Here is a 20029-nt window from a genome sequence, read left to right as displayed (position 1 = left end):
ATTGGCCATGGGGAGCCAGGTTTCCTCTAGCCCTTGTTGGAGGAGGAAAGAGCAGAGTCCCAGAACCAGAGTGAAACTCGGTTTGGCCTCCTCCCACTGACAGTCATCTCAGGTAGCTGTCTGGTCGGTCTACCTTGCCCAGTCAGAACACCACTGGTCCCTCCGGCAACCAAGGTGTTTGGTAAATACTCATTACCCTGCCTTCCCTCCCGTTGAGTCAGAACTGTTCTAAAGGCTTGGCCAGAGCAGCACAGCTACACTTGATCCTGAGCTTAGCACAGTGCCTCGAGTAGCATGAGCTTGGAACAAGGGATTATTGTTGCTGAATTAATCCTGTTTGCTGAATGCAAAAGGAAAAGCACTTTGATGATGCACTAGCTGGTTTGACTCACTGGATAGAGCCTTGGCCTGCGGACTAAAGGGTCCCAGATTTGATTCTGGTCAAGGGCACGTGCCCAGATTGCGGCTCCATCCCCCATGGGGGTTGTGCAGGAGGCAGCCAATCAATGATTCTCTCATCATTGATGTTTCTATTTCTCTCTCCCTCTCTGAAATCAATATATATATATAAAGTTACCTGCCCGCCGTGTGCTCCAGTTCAAAGGTTTGCTCTGCTTGCCCCATAGGCCTCTTTTCATAGCCATGGCTGCTATCCCCTTGGTAGTTGTTACCATGAAGAGAGTGGAACCTGGTAAAAGTTTGGTGACTATGAAGTTTGGGTCCTCTTGCTTTCTTACTTCCTTAGCAGGCTGTTCAGAGCCAGAGGCCCTTCAGAGATAAGGCCTATGACCGGGAGCTCTGCCTGGGTTTTGAGATAGAGCAACAGGCACTCATTACACACTGTAAGGAATGAGTCAAGTCCTTTGTTTGTCTGGGTGACATCTTCTCAATCATTTCTCCATCTGGGGTTCCCTTTTGTCAAACCCTGAACGATGTGTGTGCGTGTGTGTGTGTGTGTGTGTGTGTGTGTGTGTGTGTGAAGGGTGGGAGACAGAGTGAAGTGAAACTCAAAGTGGGAGTTGCTGGTTGAGCTCAAGAAAGCGCTCTGGCTTCCTGCTGTCCAATCGGCTGATTGGGTGGACTTACGACCAAGCACATCAAAGTCAAACTTGCAGCAGGCGGGCCGCATGCCTCGTTTAAAGGATACAAAATTCAGGTTGGGATGCTGAAAAGGTTCTGGAGATGGATAGTGGTGATAGTTGTGCCCTTCTGAGTCCCAGCATTGACGCACCTGACTACTGTTTCACCCAAGGACAGGAGAAGCACCAGACGATCCTGGGGCACATTTCTTTCCATAATATGTGTTCAGCAGCAGGAGGCTTGGGCTGAGAAAGGCTAGTCTCCATCTCTATTTCAGTCCTTCTCTCTATGCACCTAATACACAGCAAAGGGATTTATTTATTATAAAGACCCCCCAAGAGGGACCTCTGCTCACCCTGGCCCGGCTTCTATGTAGCAGTTTATATGCTTTTTGTTGCAAGTAATGAAATACCCAATTAAAAGTGATTTGTACATGCCTGGCTGGTGTTGCTCAGTGGTTGAGTGTCGACCCATGAACTAGGAGGTCATGGTTTGGGTGTGCAGGAGGCAGCCGATCAATGATTCTCTCTCATCATTGATGTTTCTCTCCCTCTCCCTTTCTCTTTCTGAAATCAATAAAACAACAAAAACAACAAAACATAAAAGTGATTTGTGCAAAAAAACATTTATTTCACTTAACAGGAAGTTATAGGTAGGTGGTTCCAGGATTTAACTTTTTGAAGTAGGTTTTTTTTAAAAAAATTTGTGGTTAAATATGCATAACGAAGCTTAGCATTTTAACTGTACAGTTTAATGGCATTAAGTATATTCACATTGTTGTATAACTATAACTACTATCCATCTCCAGAACCTTTTCATCATCCCCAACTGAATTCTGTATCCTTTAAACAATAACTACCCATTACCCCCTCTCCCAATCCTCTGGTAACCACTATTTGACTTTCTGTCTCTATCAGTTTAACTATTCTAGGTACCACCTATACATGGAATCATACAGTATTTGTGTCTGGCTTATTTCACTTAGCATAATATTTTCAAGGTTTATTCATGTTATAGCATAGATCAGAATTTCATTCCTTTTTAAGACTGAAAAATATTCCATTGGATATACACCACATTTTGTTTATTCAGTCATCCATTGATGGACATTTGGATTGTTTCCACCTTTTGGCTATTGCTGGAATAATGATGCTATGGACATTAGTGTACAAATACCTATTTGAGTCTTTGCTTTCAGTTCTTTTGGCTATAACTCAGAAATGGAATTGCTGGATCATACAATAATTCTATGTTTAATTTTTTGAGGAACCACCATACTGTTTTCCACAGTGGCTGCACCATCTTACATTCTCACTAGCATTGCACAAGGGTTCCAGTGTGTCTCCATCTCCTCGCCAACACTTGTTTCGTTTCTTTTAACAAAGGTCATCCTAATGGGTGTGAAGTGGTGCCTCATTGTGGTTTTGATATCCATTTCCATAATTATTAGTATATACATTTCCATAACTATTTGTGTGTGTTCTTTGGAGAAATTTATGTTCTCTAAATCCTTTGCCCATTTTTAAATGTCTTTTTGTTTTGTTTTGTTTTTGCTGTTGAGTTGTAGCAATTCTTTATATATTCTGGATATTAACCCCTCATAAGGTATATGATTTGCAAATATTTTCTCCCATTCTGTGGTTTGCTTTTTTACTCTGTTGAGAGTATCCTTGGATGCACAAAAGTTTTTAACTTTGATAAAGACCAACTTAACTATTTTCTCTTTTGTTGCCTATGTTTTTGGTGTCATATCCAAGAAATTATTGCCCAAATCCAATGTCATAAAGCTTTTACCCCTTTGTTTTCTTATGAGATTTGTAGAGTTTTAGTTCTTATGTTTAGGTCTTCAATCTATTTTGAGTTAATTTTTGTATCTGGTATAAGGTAAGGGACCAGTTGTATTATTATGCTTGCTTAGGTTTATTTGTGGGCTCTTGATTTTCAGGTTCTTTTATCCTTTGGCTCCATCAGCCTATGTATGTTAGGCTTTTTGCCTCATTGTCACACAGTTGGCACCTCAGTGCCACATATCATATCCTATAACCATACTCCAAGGCAAGATTCAAAGATGTGTAAGTGTGTGCATCTCTCTTTTTTTAATCAGGAATATTTCCCGAGAGTCCCCTGGCCCCAGCAGATTCCCTTAACAATGTTTTTGCTGAAGCCAGTTTGTACCTGCTTGTGGAAACAGATTATTACATTTTCTAGAATTCTGTGAGCTGGTTGTTGAATACCACCACCCTTGAAATTGCCATGGTGGGAACATTTATAACATGAGACTTGGCAAACACTACAAATCAGGACTCCCCCCACCCCAGGAGACTGGTTTATTAGCACACTCTTGCCTGTAAGTCTTTCTACCCAGAACTGGATGATGTGGCCACTCCTAGCTTAGGGAAGTCATAGAAGTGAGTATTTGTCAATTTTGGTCTCTCTTAAGGGAAACAGACTTTGCTAGCAAGCAAGGAGAGTGGGAGTTAGGGAAGCAACTACGGTGTTTGTCACTAATGGCTCCCAAGGGTGGGAACTTTTGGAACTCACTTAAAAGGATGTCTTTGAAATGTCTCAGAGGACAGAGTGCTATGGGCTCAGTGGTAGGATAGACAGAGCTCTAGCAGTTGACATAGTAATTACAGTAAGGGGTGGGGAGCCAGGGCAGGCTTTCTGAACCAGATCAGGGCACCTGGTAAAGTCAGAGCCTCAGCAACTTTCTGTGACCACAATGTGAGGCTGTCTTGACACAGAGACTGTGAATAGCCAGTGGACTATAGTCATGAGGCTTGGGTACTGATGGGAGGGGAGGAGCCCAGTGGGGCTACAACAGCAGCAGGGTTCTTAGAGGGTAGTAGAAGTGTTCCCTGAAGAAGAGCCAACAAAGGAAGGCCTGCTCTCCTTGGCCAAGAACTCCTTGCTAATCAGGCCATGGATGGCCATGATCTTGAGGAGTCCATGGCAAAACTTCTGACCAATGAAGGCGTAGATGAGGGGATTGAGGCAGCTGTGAAGGAAGCCCAGAATCTCGGTGGCATCCAGGGCCCGACCAATGTCATTTCGGCGACCACAGCTATCCTTGATCATCCCGATCCTCAGAAGGGTGTCTGACAACAGGACCAGGTTGTAGGGCAGCCAGCAGAGCAGGAAGACAAGCACGACAGCAAAGATGACCCGCATGGCCCGGTGCTTCTGCCCCATGTGGGCCTGAAACAGTGTGCGCAGGGTGAGCCCATAGCAGAACAGCATGACCAGCAGCGGCAGGAGGAAGCCAATGGTCTGGGGCAGGGCCCGCATCACTGTGCGCCATTTAGTTGTATTGGCACCCAGATCCTCATAGCAGACTGGGCCAGAATTAGGAGGGTAGACGGCCCTGCGGAAGACAAAGACGGGCAGGGACAGGATCAAAGATAGAGCCCAGATGCCTAAGCATATGAACTTGACCCAGTGCCGCTTCAGAGTCAGAGTGCGTGTGGCATGAACAATGGCCAGGTAGCGGTCCACGCTAATGCAGGCCAGTAGTAGAATTCCACTGTAGAAGTTAACTTCCTTCAGGAGTGAGACCATCTTGCACAGGGGTGTGCCAAAGATCCAGCCTGTTGCCTTGGCGGCAGCCCAGATAGGCAAGGTCAGGGCGAAGAGCAGGTCGGCAATAGCCAGGTTCAGCAGGTAGACATCAGTGACAGAACGGTTGACATGGCTGTATAAGACAACCAGCATCACCAGGGAGTTTCCCAGAAGGCTTAGCAAGAAGACCAGGGCATAGATGGCCACCAGAGCATACTTGTTGATATCCAGAGATTCTGGCTGACATGGGACAGAGTTTGGCGAAATGGATACATCAGAGTAACTGTAATTTTCGAAGTCGTCCCAGGTGTAATTATCCGGAAGTTCTTTTATAATCATGTATGCCATATTTGTAGCCTAGAGAAGAGAGATGAGTGTTAATGCATAATAAAGTCTTTCCAGATTCTAGCCTTTCTGCTCATGAAGCTTGGATAGGATTTTTTGCATTGACTTGTATATTACATGAAAGTAAATTTCACTTCAGGAAATAGTAGGGGCACTAACTCTAACATTCTGAGGCACATTTAGTTATAAGCGGTACGTTTCATGAAAAGAGTATAGTTCCCTTCAAAGTCAGAGAGAGGTTCTTAAGTGGAGTGGTCACTTTTCATGACCTTGCCATCACTCAAATCACTGTGGAAACTTTTCTTTTGATAATATCTACCAAGCCTATTTTCTTGGATAACTTCAGTGGTGAGCATCCCTGATTGTGGAGACTGAGTTTAATATCAGAAACATGAGGTGCCATTCAGTTCTCAATGTGGGGGATTAAGCAGGCAATCCAATTGAGTTTAACTGTAAACTTTGAGAATAATCCCTTTGTCCAACTTTCTGTAAGTTATTTTAAAGGGAATGTTCTAGAAAAACTGAGTGGTAGCAGCATAATGTTTCGGGATCCTTGAGCTAGAAGCAAGTTTACTCAGTTAGCATGTTCCAGCATTGTTCTTTTGGGAGGCAGGAGGTCTTCTCTGAGCATATTTGTATAGTTTGTAAAAACATATTAAAAGTCATAAGCAAGTGGTTGACTGACTGATTCTCCAAGTAGGTGGGAATGTAACAGATTATCGTGGGAGCTCTGGACAGTCCTATTCTGCCATGCAGGGGGCCAGAGAAAGCCAGGATGCTCCCAGAATAAGGAGAAGGGGCGGCAAGAGGCAGAGAAGGCAGGTAGAGACATACTATCCTTGTTTTGGTGGCTTCCCAGTCCTGGTGGGGACCCTTCTTGTCCTGCCAGTGCATACCTTCATCCATTCCTAACTCCCCAGCACACCCAAATAAACCCATTTCTGTTGATTCTGCCCTTGTTACAGGATCAGTGGAGAGCTTGCTTCTGGGGAAGCTTTAGCCTCTCTAAAATATTATCCCAGTTTTCAAAGAGGAAATGAACTAAAGTAAACCAGCTACTAAATTGACTTTCTTTTGAACCACAAACTACATCACCATTGTGCCATTTCTTTATTATAAGCTATGAGCATCCTGTGACCATATGCAAGTCTCTAACCCACCCCCAAACGGAACCCAGTGTTAAAGAGAAAGACATAAAATAAAATTACGGTGTTGTACACTCTAAATGGGTGACTTTAATGGTATGTTAATTATATCTCAATTTAAAAAAGATTAACCAAAGACGTATAGCCTTACAAAGCAAATACAAATCAACATCATCAACATCATCGACAACAAAACTAGGAAGTTTTTTGCTTTAGCAGAAGAAAGCCTGTTATTGTCAATCATTTGTAGCAAAGAAGAAAGCTTAGTGATGTTAAGAGAAATTGGAAAAATAATGCCCCTTTCTCCTAGAGTGATGGAATTCTTAGTCTTCACCTTTCTGAGAAGGTATTACTTTCTCCCCTAACTGATGGGGGCCAGATAAATTGCCTTCTCAGCACATGGAGACCACAGATAGAGCAGATTCAATCAGCCCATGAATGCAGAAAGATGTGATGATAAGGATGAAGTGAGTGGGGTGGTAGGGGGAAGAGGCAGATAATAAGAGCTGGTTTGGCCAGTGTTGTCAGCAAGACTTGAGAGAAATTACTGGCTCTGTAGTCCCTTGATCAAAAGCAAGTTTGCTCAGAGCCCCAGGGTTAAGTCCAGTTTACTTATGAGGTCAAGGGTGACTCACCTCTGTGAGCAGATGATCAGAGATGTGCTTAAGGGAACAAATGACCTAGGAGAAGACCCACCTTTGAGAGAGACTAATCATTGGTGGGTGCAGAGAGCTTGTGCCTGCAGAGAGAAGAACCCCACATCTATGCACCTCAGTTGGGAGAAGGCAGGGCTGGGGCAGCTGCAGAAACTTCCCTATGAGAAGAGGCAGCAGCAGGCAAACATGCTTCATTGATTGTTAGGGGCAGAAATAGAATATTGGGGACCAGCTACAATTATAAGAAATATTAATCATGCTCTGTTAACCATGGGGGTTCTATTCTGATTAGAGAAAGCACATTCTAAAATACCAATGGCATATTTCACAGACCTAGAACAAACTCTCCAAAAATTTATATGGAATAAAAAAAAAGACCCTGAAATAGCCATAGCAATCCTGAGAAAGAACAAAGTTGGAGGGATCACAATACCAGATATCAAGTTATCTTACAAAGCCACTGTTCTCAAAACTGCCTGGTACTGGCACAAGAACAGACATATCGACCAATGGAACAGAACAGAGAACCCAGAAATCGACCCAAGCCATTATGCTCAATTAATATCTGACAAAGGAGGCAAGAGTATACAATGGAGTTAAGACAGTCTCTTCAATAAATGGTGTTGGGAAAATTGGACAGATACATGCAAAAAAATGAAACTAGACCACAAACTTACACCATACACAAAAATAAACTCAAAATGAATAAAAGACTTAAACGTAAGAACATAAAAATCTTAGAAGAATCTATAGGCAGCAAAATATCAGAGAAAGCACGTTCTAACCTCGCTGAGAGTTGTACACCTTGGGACATGGGAGCTAACATCGGAATACAGTCCATCCTCCTTTCCCAAGAACTGCCTATCATTATGGAAAGATTTACAGCCTCCAGGCCAAAATACTCTAACCCAGGAGGTGCCTGTTCTTTACAACCCCCACCCCTATTACCTGAAATCTGGTCCTGGGATGCCCGGAGGCACCCACCCTCCTGCAATCCCTGCCCCAGCCTGCATGACTTGTAACCTGTAATGATTGTTCTGTGCCTACTTTCCATGCCTGTAATTCCTACTTCCCCACGTAATCTCTGTCCCCTTACCCAATATAAGCAGCTAATTTATGATGGAGTGCAGAGCAGATTTTTGTGGATGACCTGCTGCTCTCCCATTCTGCCGGCATTATTGGAATAAACACTCATATATGATTCAACCCTGTCTCTGCTTAATTGGATGAAGTAGTGGCAGGCAGCCAGGACTCCTTGGTTGTCCTGTTATAAGATGAGCCCTCATTCTAAAGAATCTGGTGCTCAGCTGTGCTGAGGCTAGGCTGCAGGTATATGGGTGAGCTCCACTCCCATGCAAGTCAGGACTTAAGTAGAGATTTCAGAAAGGAGAAGCAGGCCACCCGGCCAGGGCCATGACCTCCAGCCAGTGGCCAGGTGTGGGGGTGGGGATAAGTGGAGGGGGGTGGAAAGAATGTTTTGTTGTTTGTTTGTTTCGTAACCAATCCCTAGAGGTGATGTTTTGGCTGTTAAAGGGAGAAACTAAGGAAAGGAAGATAGGAAGATGACACTTGAGATCTACTTTGTGTCTCACATGTACATGATCTCCCTTGATTGTTACAAATAGATATGATTAAGCCCCTATTTAACCGTAAGAAGACAGACACAGTGAGGCTCAGAGACCAGTCTGTGGTCCCAGAGCCTAGAAGTTCTGCAGCCAAAATTCCAACTAGGTGCAAATGGCCCCCTCCACATTTTCAGTCTGCAGACCTGCTTCTTAAAAAAAAAAAAATCACACCTCTGAGCTTTAGGATCAGAGGAGGCCAAATGCAACTTTCTTCATTCATCCCAAATTCAGGTTCTTCCGATACCAGCCCCCCTCCACCATGTCCCCTAAGTTCTACCTCAATGAGATAAAAGTTCTGTATCTGAGAGTGGGTGCCATATCTGCCCTCCACCCCAAAGTCAGCCCCTTGGATGTGTCTCCCAAAAAGATTGGTGATGACAGTGCCAAGGCAACAGGTGATTGGAAGGGCTTGAGGATAACATTGTAACTGACCATTCAGAACAGACAGACCCAGCTTGAAGTGGTAGCTCTGCCTCTGCCCTGACCACCAAAGCCCTCTAGGAACCTCCAAGAGACAGAAACAGAAAAACATCAACCCAGTGGAAATATCACTTTGGATGAGATTGTCAATATTGCCTGACAGATACGGCACCAATCTTTAGCTAGAGAACTCTCTGGAACCATTAAAGAGATCTGGGGACTGCCCAGTCTGTGGGCTGCCATGTCGATGGCCATTACCCTTATACAGAATAGATGACATCAACTGTAGTATGTCTGATAGAATATCCAGCTAGTTAAGAACTACACAGGATCATTTTGACAACAACAACAACAACAAAGTCATAGGTCACATATTAAATATATTTGTAAGTTAAATTCTTGAGATACCATTAGCCAACCTGTGTATAGTTCACTCCCATTGTTTGATGTCTGTACATTGCTTTCTTTGCTATTCCTTAAGCCCAGAATGAAAGAAACAGCCCTTTTAGGAATGATAAACCAAACTCCCTGGAACTGGCTGGCCCCTCCTGATCATGCAGTCATATTCTTGGTGACCCAGCAGCAGATTCTCTTTCAGCAAAATTGCCAGCTCCTTAATGACTCACGGTAGTTCAGAAAAAACATGGATGGGATGATTCTAGTTTATTTCATGAGAATGCTATAGAATGAGGACTTTGTAAGATTCCAAACATTTATAGCAATCTTTTTAACAACAGCAACAAAAGTCTGTCATTTTAATACAATTCCAGTATTTTTTATCTCTATAAATATCATTCCATATATTTGCATTTAATATATGGGAGGAGGGACTCTACAGTGTCTGGTTCTTTCTCACACCACTTTTGGCCAAAGCAAAGAGAGAGAGCTGGCTGAGTTGGGAAGGGAAGGGGGTGGGAATTGAGTTGCCTTAAGTGGTTGTTGGAGAGAGGTGTAGGGGAGAGGGGCAGAAGCCCTCTTTTTGAAGACAGGGTAGCCTAAAGAGAGAGAATAAAGAGACATAGGGGTGTGGGTGAGACCCACCAAGAGTAGGGAAAGATGCCTGGAATAAATGGGAAGCTGGTGTCCAGGGAGACAGAGAACGGAGACATTCTGAATGGCGGGAGGGGTGAGTGTCCCAAGACTTACCAGGATTCTGGGCTTTTCACCTGTAGGACACCTCCGAAGAGCAGATGTGCCTGACTGCAAGGGTGGCGGTAATGAGAACCCAGTGGAGGAAGTGAGTGGTGGATGAGATTGCTCAATTGTGGGGTGGAGTCCTGGAGGGTGAAGGATACTCTTGATGACGTGAATATTTAAATCCCAGGTCAGATCTTTGATCACTAGACATTTTATGGACTGGTAGGGTTCATACTGGGAAAGGACCTATGGCATTTCCTAGACAATCTTTCCTTTGCACAGATGAAGAGACAGAACCACACAAAGGAAGTGGTTTCCCCAGGACTGCACAGATTTCTCTCATCTTTCTCCCCAACTTCTTTTTGTTTCTCCTCACCCGAGGATATTTTCCTGTTGATTTTTAGAGATAGTGGAAGGGAGGGGGAGAGACAGAGAGGCAGAGAGAGAAACATCAATGTGAGAAAGACACATCCATTGGTTGCCTCCTGCATGCACTCTGACCAGGGCCAGGGATGGAGCTTGCAACCGAGATATGTCCCCTTGACCAGAATTGAACCTGGGACCCTTCAGTCCACAGGCAGGCTGATGCTTTATCCACTGACCAAACCAGCTAGGGCAGATTTCTCTCATCTGTGCCCTGATCTCAGCAGCCTCTGTTCTGTCTGACTCTCTCCACACTCTAGCTGCCTCAGGCTTTGCTGGGCTTACTATCTAGCAGCACTACCTTTCTTAAACATCTTTCATACCTGAAAGAACAGTTCATTAAGACAAAAGAGATGGAACAAGTTTCTGGAGAGTCAGGGAGCTTTTTTCCTTGGACCTAATGCCCCCTGTCTCCATCTCATTTACCCCAGGAATCTTTAAAGCCTCACAGATTCCTTCTCTATGCCACATCCCTTTGAGAACCCCTAGCCCCAAACACCTCTTCTTGTCTTTCACCTCACTCCCCAAACATCTGCTTTGACCATGAGCCCCTCTTAGGTCATTGCTCTTCGTTCTTGGCTTGTATACTTGGGATTGGGTCTGCAGCAGCTATCAGCTTTGGAGCCAAGACCATCTAATTTGGAAAAGGAAGCTTTTTGGTAAAAGTTAAAATCCCATCCAAGTCCTAACACATTTTTGAAAACAGTGTTGAGTGACACTAAGAATATATTTTGCCACAGTTGCTATTGATTGCAATTGAAAGGATAAATACAGGCAGAGTAGTGAACATAAATTCACCACTCCTTCCTAAACTCACACCTAGCAACCTCAATCCCTCCACCACTCCTTACGCCAGTCTCTCGCCCAGTGCATGCTCAGAGCCTGTGGCCAACTCACCCAAGCTGCCTACCCCAAGGAAAGAACCTTTGAGTCCCACTGTTTAGAAAACATTCTTTGTCACATCTTTCTTTCCCATGTTAGAGAAGAATGCAATGACTCCTGGTCAGGTGATGCTAACATCAGGCAGAAGCTTGTTACACACAGAGAGAAGAGGGTGGGAGTGGTGGTTAAGAACTCTGCTAGCTGAACAACTCCTGGCATGTGACTTTTCCTTTCCGAGTCCCAGTTTACTCCTCTGTAAAATGAGGCTGAGGATGGAATGAGAGATTACTGGAAAAGCACTTAAGACAGATATAAAACATGGTATTTGCATTTATTGTTGTGATCATTATTATTGAAATAGTTTGTCAAGTAACAGCATGCTGTCTCTCCCGCTACATCCCCAAGCAAGGGAAAGCAGCTAGTCCACTGTCCAGGCTGACTTCAAGGCACGTCTCACCCGGATAACAGTCGTCACACTAGCTATACTGTTGAGTGCCTCTGAGGGTCTAGTTTCTGAAAAAAGTGCTTTTCAGAATCTGTATCATTAATCCTCATGACAACATGCGCTTCCTGAATGAGGAAACTAAGACTCTAGGACTTAGGCAACTCACCTAGAATGACACAGATGAACTGGGTGTTAAGCAGTTTTAAAGACTTTTTTTTTTAACCTGACCCCAAATTGTATATTCTGTCCACTATCACAAGGGGCTATATCTCAACCTGAGGTTTCTGAACTCCATTAGGTACTTCCTTGTCCCAGACAACTGAGTATGAAAGGCATAGAAAAAAGAGCCCAGATTTGACAGTTCCCAACCGGCCCACTTCTTGATTTTCATTCGGTTGATTTCATTTCCACTGAGCCCTCCGCATGCATGTTGATGGTGGGGTGAATAAAGAGCCAGCTTCCAATCCTGGGTCAGCGTGAGCTTGGACAAGTCATTTGTCTCTGAGCCTTGATGTGGTTCATTGGAAAAGGAGGATATTGTTCTAGATCTGCATGGCCCAAAATGATGGCTACTAGCCACAGGTGGTTACTTAAATTTAAATTAATTAAAAAAAATTAGTTCCTCAGTCACATGAGCCACATTTAAGTGCTCAGGAGCCACATGTGACCAGTGGCTATCATACTGGATAGTGCAGATGGAGAATATTTCTGTTTTTCTCTATAAGCAGAAAGTTCTTTTGTACTGTGCTGTCTGGCAAAGACAGTTACCTTTAGCTCTAAGGGTCTGCGGTTCATCACCTCAGTTCTCAGGGGACCCAGACTGAAGTTTCCAAGTCCCTTCCATCAGAAATATGTCCCCAGCAGTTCTAAGACTGAACAGCCCACTTACCTGCTGTTGCTGCTATGGCTGCTGTTGTTACTGAAGTGATTTCGGTACTTCTGCTGTGACTCAGGGCTCGGTAGCAGTCAGGGCTGTTGGACAGGAAAAAAGTGAATCAGAATTTATGGGGACACTTCTGAGGCAAGGCTGCCAAGGGGGAAATCTGAGAGGCCCACCAGGGGAGGTGTTCCCACAAAGACCAATAGGTCTGTCCTAGGACTCTGGCTCCAGGCCAAGGCTCCACCAGGAGATTCTGGGGATGTGAGCGCTGGGGACGTTCACACCTTCCTGCCTAATGGCTTCTGGAGGGGACTGCCAGTCTGAAGTTGTAGGTTTGCCCTAGTCCAACTCTGACTCTGTGCCTTTTAAATCTTCACTTCCTTCTATAAAAGGAAGGGGCAGGCAATCCCAGACTCCAGCTGACAGACTTGCCTGAACTCGCCAGGCACTTTGTTCCTTTCTTCTAGGGTCAGCATGAGCAGTGTCCCTCCTCTCTTTCTGGTGAATTCCTGCACCTGGCTGTGGGACCCACTGCCTCTCACATCCTGGAGGATCCTGCCTCCCGGCGCTTTTCCCTTCAACCACCTTCTTTATGTCTTTCTCTCCTTTCCTCTGTACTAGGCTCCCTTTAGGTACTGCTCCCCTATGCCCTCCTTTTCACAAGTAAACTTCTTGACAAAGCAGCTGTGTGCACTTGGCTGCTTCTTGTTCACTGCTCAACCCACTGAAACTAGCTTCCTTCCCACCGCTCTGCTGAAACAGCTTTTGCCAGGGTTACCAATGACCTCTGGGTTACTGAACCCAACAGCCCCTTTCTTAAATAAGACTGCTTTAATGTTATAAAAATGAAGCATGCATATTGTCAAGAATATAGGTGAGCTGAAACCGGTTTGGCTCTGTGGATAGAGCGTTGGCCTGCGGACTGAAAGGTCCCAGGTTCGATTCCGGTCAAGGGCATGTACGTTGGTTGCGGGCACATCCCCAGTAGGAGATGTGCAGGAGGCAGCTGATTGATGTTTCTGACTCTCTATCTCTCTCCCTTCCTCTCTGTAAAAAATCAATAAAATATATTTTTTAAAAAAAGAATATAGGTGATACAAAAGCCTATAAAGTAAAACTTGAAAGATTCCCTTCCATTCCTCTGTTCACTCATATTTGCCTTTCCCCAGACTTCCCCATGCAGGTACAAACATGTTTTCTTTCTTTCCTTCCTTAATAAAAATATAACATATTTAACTATTTATATTTTCTGCAGCTTAAGAATGTATCATGGCCCGGCCGGCATGACTCAGTGGTTGAGCGTTGACTTATGAACCAGGAGGTCCCGGTTCGATTCCCGATTCCCGGTCTGGGCACATGCCCAGGTTGTGGGCTCGATTCCCAGTGTGGGGCATGCAGGAGGCAGCGGATCAATGATTCTCTTTCATCATTTATGTTTCTATCTTTCTCTCCCTCTCCCTTCCTCTCTGAAATCAATAAAAATATATTAAAGAAAAAGGAATGTATCATGGACCTATTCCTCATCATTACATAGAGACCCATCTCACTCTTTTTAATGACGACATAGTGGTTCATGGTATGTATGTATCATGATTTATATAATGATTATCTTATAGATGGATACTTAGCTTCTTCCTATGAGCATCTTTGGGAATGTTTCGGTATGTTTCTGTAGCTTAAGTATAATTTTGCTGGCTCATATCTGGGGATGTGTAAATTCTTTATTTTTTTTGAATTCTCACATGAAGGTATGTTCTGTTTTATTTATTTGGTGAAAAGGTTACTGTTCAAGTGCTATCTTATTTGATCTCTGCATCACTTAATCCCACTGACCCCATTCTCTTCTTTCTCTTGAACCTCTCTTAGTTTCATTTGTTACTTTATTCTCAATTCATTCCTGAAATCAGATGTTCCCCTTCTCTACCTGCTCTCCCTAGGCCAGCCCACCTCCTTCCTTGGCTTTGGCGACCACCCAATTCGTCAGTGTCTCTCATACCTATAATTCCCAACCTCTCTTCGAAGCTCTCGCCTCAGCTCAAACTCTTACATGCACTTACCTCATAAAATCTCCCCTAAGGTTCCACAGATGCTGCAAACTCACACATGCTTCTCCTCCAGAGCTCCCTCTCATCCATGCCCGCCCGCACGTCTCACACTCCCCTCCCTCTTTCTCTCCTTAACATCTCTTAGTTATCTTCTCCTCACCATCTTCCCTGGCAGGGTTAGGCAACACTTCATTCTCCCTGAAGCTACTGCAATAGTCAGGTGATAGTCCAGGTTGCATGGCTCAGCAGTTGAGCGTTGACCGATGAACCAGGAGGTCATGGTTCGACTCCTGGTCAGGGCACATATATGCCTGGGTTGTAGGCTTGATCCCCAGTGTGGGATGTGCAGGAGGCAGCCGATCAATAATTCTCTCATCATTGATGTTTCTCTCTCTCTCTCCCTTTCTCTTCCTCTCTCTGAAATCAATAAAAATATATTAAAAAATAGTCGGGCAATAACTGTGGATTCCACAGCCGGGCTGTTTGAGTTAGGATACCAGCCATGTCACTTACTGGTTGTAGACCTTGGGCAAATATTTAATCTCACCAGGTCTCAGTTTCATCAACTGTACTAGGGGGATAATGAGGACACCTACTGTCCTGTGGATTCAATGAGTCTACATGTGTGAAGCACTTAAAATGGTGCTTGGTAGTGTTGGCTGTTGCTGTTGCTTCTGCTGTTACTACCACTATTCTCCTAAGTGCTCTCTGCCTCAAGTCTTCCCCCTCAATTCATCCTCCACTCTGCTACCAGAATGATCTCTCTAAATTAAGGACCCCCCATTACCCTCAGCGTAAAAATCCTGTCTTGTGTACCTGGTGCTCCTGCATCTGATCCCTGTGTGCTTCTCCAGTCTCATTTCAGGCCACACCCCCATGAACCCTTAACTTCAGCCACAGGGAACTACTTGTACTTCCCCTAGGAACTATTCTGTTTCCTCCTCAGGGACTGGAATGCATTTCCCTCTCCTGGCATGCTCTTTCCCACCCTCTAGGTCTGGCCAACTCTCCCTTTCCTTTCAAATCCAGCCCAGTGGTCACCTCCATGGACAGCACACCTGGGTTTCCTCTATCATGTCTTCAATTACAAGGCTTTGTAATCATCTGTTTGGCTGCTTCCGACTCCCCACTGTGAGGTTTGTGAAAATAGGTATAATCCTATATAATAAAAGGCTAATATGCAAATCGACCAAATGGCAGAACGACCGGTCGCTATGACACACACTGACCACCAGGGGGTGCGTGCGGAACATGGTGGGCATCAGCTGCAGTGGGATGGTGGAGCAGGTGAGCAGGGGCGCCAGACCATGGCGGGGTGCTGGTTGCTGTCATTGGGGCAAGCCTCTGGTGGTTACTGAAAATTCTTTGCTCTCACGCACCACGGTCCCACCCAATGCTTGCATCTGCTGCTGGCGCCTGGCGCTGACCACGATCGCTCGGCACCATCAGTGGGTGCAAGCAGTGGCTGCCGGCCCCAGTCACCTCTCAGGGCTTCTCCACCTCCCCCTGCTCCTGAGGGGCGATCGGGGCAGCAGTTGCTGCTTGCACCTGCTGACAGCACTGGCCCTGCCTGCACCGGCTGCTGGTGCTGGCCCTAATCGCTCTGTGCTGTCAGTGGGTGCAAATCGGGCTGGCACTGTCAGCATGTGGAAGCGGTGGCAGCGGGAGCGGGGCTGCCGGCAGACAGGGGACTGGGGGCTGCGATGGGAGGGGCCAGACGGGGGTGCAGAGGATGGGCCGAGACCTGCCCCTATGCCCACTGCAGCCTCGTGGCCCACAGTTTCTTTCAAGGTGCACGAATTCGTGCAGTGGGCCCCTAGTGTGTGTGAAATCTCTGTATCCCCAAACCAATGAGTGTTTGGCATATCCTAGGTGTAAAATACAATCTTCTTGAGCACTGAATGGATTGACAAAGTGGGGAAACTGATGTATGTTGGAACTTCTGAGTGACATCCAATCCTATATAATAAAAGGCTAATATGCAAATCGACCAAATGGCAGAACGACCGGTCGCTATGACACACACTGACCACCAGGGGGAAGACACTTAATGCAGGAGCTGCCCCCTGGTGGTCAGCGCGCTCCCACTGGGGGAGCGCTGCTCAACCAAAAGCCAGGCTCACAGGGAGTGGGCCTAAGCCATCAGTTGGACATCCCCTGAGGGCTCCCAGAATGCGAGAGGGTGCAGATCGGGCTGAAGGATGCCCCCCTCCCCGCCCTGAGTGCACAAATTTCTTGCACCACACTTCTAGTTAAAGAAATAATTGTCACCCGGGGCACCCCCAGCCTGTGACACAGGGGACCCTCTGGGGAGTAGTGTTAAGCTAGAGGCTGGTTCCCAGCATTGCCCTCCATCACTCTCAACCAGGGGGACTTTTCTCCCATTCTTGGCCCCTAATTTCCTCCTGATGAGTTCTCATCCAGGAGCATCTTGCTTCTGCTTTGAACTTAGGCTTTTCTGCTAGGTCTTCTCTACCCCATTAGTTCACCAGGCAGGTCTGAACTCCATGCTCTAATAGAAGTATCTGAGCAAGTGTGACCTCTAGGAAGGCATGCTGATTCTTTTGACCTAATTGCTCTGGGAGTTCCAGCTCTGCCCGCCTCAACCCTTCCCTCCCTCCATTCCCTGACCCTCCCCCGCCCACCTTGTTGGTGACTCTGCTAAGGAGAAGTTCTCATCAGCTCTCCAGGGCAGGAACTGCTGTTGCAAAACTGTTGCTCCACAAGATGGTAATGGGATGCAACTCTAGGTGGCCCTGACCCCAAGAGGTGGCCCACAGGCTCTGGTCAGAGCCACAGAGTTGCCCAACTGCTGCAGAGGCTGTGGCAGTCCTGTGAGGCAGGGGACAGCCTGCATGCCTGCTCGGGGCAAGAGAGTCTGCTCTGTTATAGAGTGGGGTCCATGGTTCTTCAGAAACAGTATTTTCGGAAACACCACAAATGGGTGCCCAGTGAATGAAACGAGTTGTGTAAGACTTCTTGGACAGTCAGAGGATATAACTTGTACCACAGAGCTACACGAATCCTTAACTGTCTTTATTAAAGTCTAGTGAGTGAGCACTGCACAGAGTCACCTGGACTTAGCCCCTCCCTCTAGCCTCACAACTTGGAACTGTTTACTTCACCACAGTGGTTGGAAGGGAAGAACAGAGAGGCCCAAGTTCCATGTCTGTGTCTCTTCTCCTGCCCCCCAAACCAAATGCCCTGGGGAGCAGCTGGGACGCCCACACCCTGCTGGTGGGATGGTACAACATATAATCTTTATGGGAAATAACTCAGCAGTTTCTTAAACATATACCTGCCATATGACCTGACCATTTCATTCTTAGGTATTAACCCATGAGAAATACAGGCATATGTCTACACAAAGATTCGATGATTATAGGAAACTGATCTGTAATAGCTTCAAATTAGAAACAACCCAAATGTCTGGCAACAGGTAAATGTGTGAACAGATGGTGCTATATCCAGGCGGTGGAATACTACTCAACAGTAAATAAAGGAACTGTGGGTATGAACAACAATGTGTATGAATCTCAAAATAATTATGCTGAGCGAAAGAAGGCAGACCATGTGATTCCATTTATATAAAATTCTAGGAAATGCAAACTTCTCTTTAGTGAAGGCAGGTAAGTGGTTATCTAGGGGTGGGGCAAAGGGAGGGGGATGGAGAGATTCCAAAGGGCAGGAGAAAACTTTGGCACTAATGGATGTATTCATTATTTTGAATATGGTGGTGACTTCATGGGTGTAAATTAAAGTAAAAACTCATCAAATTGTACAATTTATGTGAATTGTGTTGTATGTTAGTAGTGCCTCAGGAAAGATGTTAAAAACAAAGTGGGACAAAAACAGAGCCCGAAGCAGACTCCAGACAGGTAGCTCCTGAGGACCGGAGACAGTGCAGTGTGGTGAAGGGCAGTCTGGGTGAGCAGGGAGTGTGGAGGAGAAAGTCAAGGCCATTGGGTCTTATTCTTAGTCAAGGATGATCTGAAGCCAAAGGGACTTTAGAGTGGATGACGCCCGACTTCCTCACGTTACAGAAGAGCTTGCAGAGCTGAGTCGCCCTGCTCATCAGTGGGAGATGCAGGGCTTGAGCCGTCTCCTGACTGCCAGCCTGGCCCTTTCCACTCTCCACACCACAGTCTGGCTCCTCAAGTGCCGTCTGCCTAAATCACCAAGTTCTGGAAGGTAGTACTGGTCAGATCATAGGTCCTGAAAGTGCTGAGGGGAGGGTGGAATGGATGGCCAGTCCTGGGTGGGTCTTGGTTAGACAACCTGGGCTTCTCCTTTCTGGGCACAGGGTGGGCAGCGGCGCTCTTGCTTCTTATAATCCAGAGAGCAGGCATGGCAAACCAGGCCTCCACACAGCCTGGGAGCAAAGGTGGAAAGAGTGGGGAGCACATGGGTGTGTATAGGGAAGGGGGTCATGGGGTTTGAGCATCTTTAAGTCCAACTGTCTATCTCTCATTTCCTAGCAGAACTGCCCTGGCTCTGTCCCAGGAGGCCTCCCCTTTCCCAAAGGGTGACCCAATGCTCCACTCCTCTAGGGTCCTCTAATTCCAAATGGCAGGTTCTCCTGATGGCCCACTTCCCTCTCTCCTGCTTCTTGTCCTGCCACTGTGTTCCCAGAGGGAGGCCGGGGGAGCAGCTTCCACTGTACACGAAATCTCTTCCCAGATGAGAAGCCCATGAATCAGTCTATTCTCAGAAAGTTTGCACCATTCCATCTTCCAGATGCCCTTCCTGTTTGACCTTTCTCTGTTGTTCTCGTTCATGTCTCTGCTAAGTTCTGGGTAATATGAGTGGCCAGCTTTAAGTAGCCTTTCATAGATGCCCAATTCCTATGTCCCTCCCTTCCCTGGAGTGGGCAGGGGACTGTGGGCTGGTGGAAACTGGCTGTCCCACCCATTACCTGCATGGATACCGCCGAGACAGCCGGCCAAAGAGCTTGCTACAGCTGACACAGCATCCAGGGGCCACGGAAGAGAGTTGCTGCACCTTCTGCCACAGGTTGTCCTTCTCTCTGATGGGTAGATGGAGGGGGAGGAGAGAGAGGTAGAGGGGGGGGGGGGAAGATAGTAGGAAATGGCACAGATCGAGAGACAGAGACAAAAAGAAATGGAGAAACAGTGGGGTGAAAAGACAGACACAGAAATGGGGAGGGAGACAAAGAGGGACAGAGGGAGACAGTCACTCAGAGAGAAAGGGAGTCAGGGTGTCGGAGAGGGAGACAGAGACACATGGAGAAGTAGAGAGACAAATGCAGTGGGAGAAAGACACAGGGAGAAAGATGCAGAGACAGACAGGGACCGAGACACAGACAAAGAGGGAGAGACATTTAAATATAGAGAAAGATGGAGAGAAAGAGACATAGTTGTGATGAGA

General features: G+C 46.1%; 2 protein-coding genes across 6 annotated transcripts in view; both read right to left on the bottom strand.

Moving 5' to 3' along the window:
• Positions 1-2337: 2337 nt before the first annotated feature.
• Positions 2338-13055, bottom strand: CXCR2 (chemokine (C-X-C motif) receptor 2). Of its 2 annotated transcripts, XM_014531150.1 has the most exons (4): positions 12773-13054; positions 12606-12688; positions 9976-10106; positions 2338-4995 (listed from the first exon to the last, which is right to left on the bottom strand). In XM_014531150.1, exon 4 carries the CDS (start codon positions 4984-4986, stop codon positions 3916-3918), a length of 1071 nt encoding a protein of 356 aa, XP_014386636.1. In that variant the 5' UTR covers positions 4987-4995; positions 9976-10106; positions 12606-12688; positions 12773-13054; the 3' UTR covers positions 2338-3915. The 2 variants fall into 2 exon arrangements, with proteins under 2 accessions (XP_014386636.1, XP_005883467.1); XM_005883405.2 differs by lacking the exon at positions 9976-10106 and having other exon boundaries at positions 12773-13055.
• Positions 13056-18409: 5354 nt separating this feature from the next.
• The window catches only part of RUFY4 (RUN and FYVE domain containing 4), a 25095-nt gene continuing 23475 nt past the window's right edge, over positions 18410-20029 (bottom strand). For all 4 annotated transcript variants that reach the window (XM_014531157.1, XM_014531156.1, XM_014531155.1 and 1 more), the window contains 2 exons: positions 19557-19667; positions 18410-19013 (listed from right to left, as the gene is read on the bottom strand). In XM_014531157.1, the coding sequence (XP_014386643.1) occupies positions 18911-19013; positions 19557-19667 (214 nt within the window). In that variant the 3' untranslated portion in view covers positions 18410-18910. The remainder of the gene's footprint in view (positions 19014-19556; positions 19668-20029) is intronic.

Source organism: Myotis brandtii, unplaced genomic scaffold, assembly GCF_000412655.1.
Source record: "Myotis brandtii unplaced genomic scaffold, ASM41265v1 scaffold79, whole genome shotgun sequence".
Taxonomy (NCBI): Eukaryota; Metazoa; Chordata; class Mammalia; order Chiroptera; family Vespertilionidae; genus Myotis; species Myotis brandtii.
The sequence above is the reverse complement of the archived record's forward strand: the minus strand, read 5'-3'. Positions and strand labels throughout refer to the sequence as shown.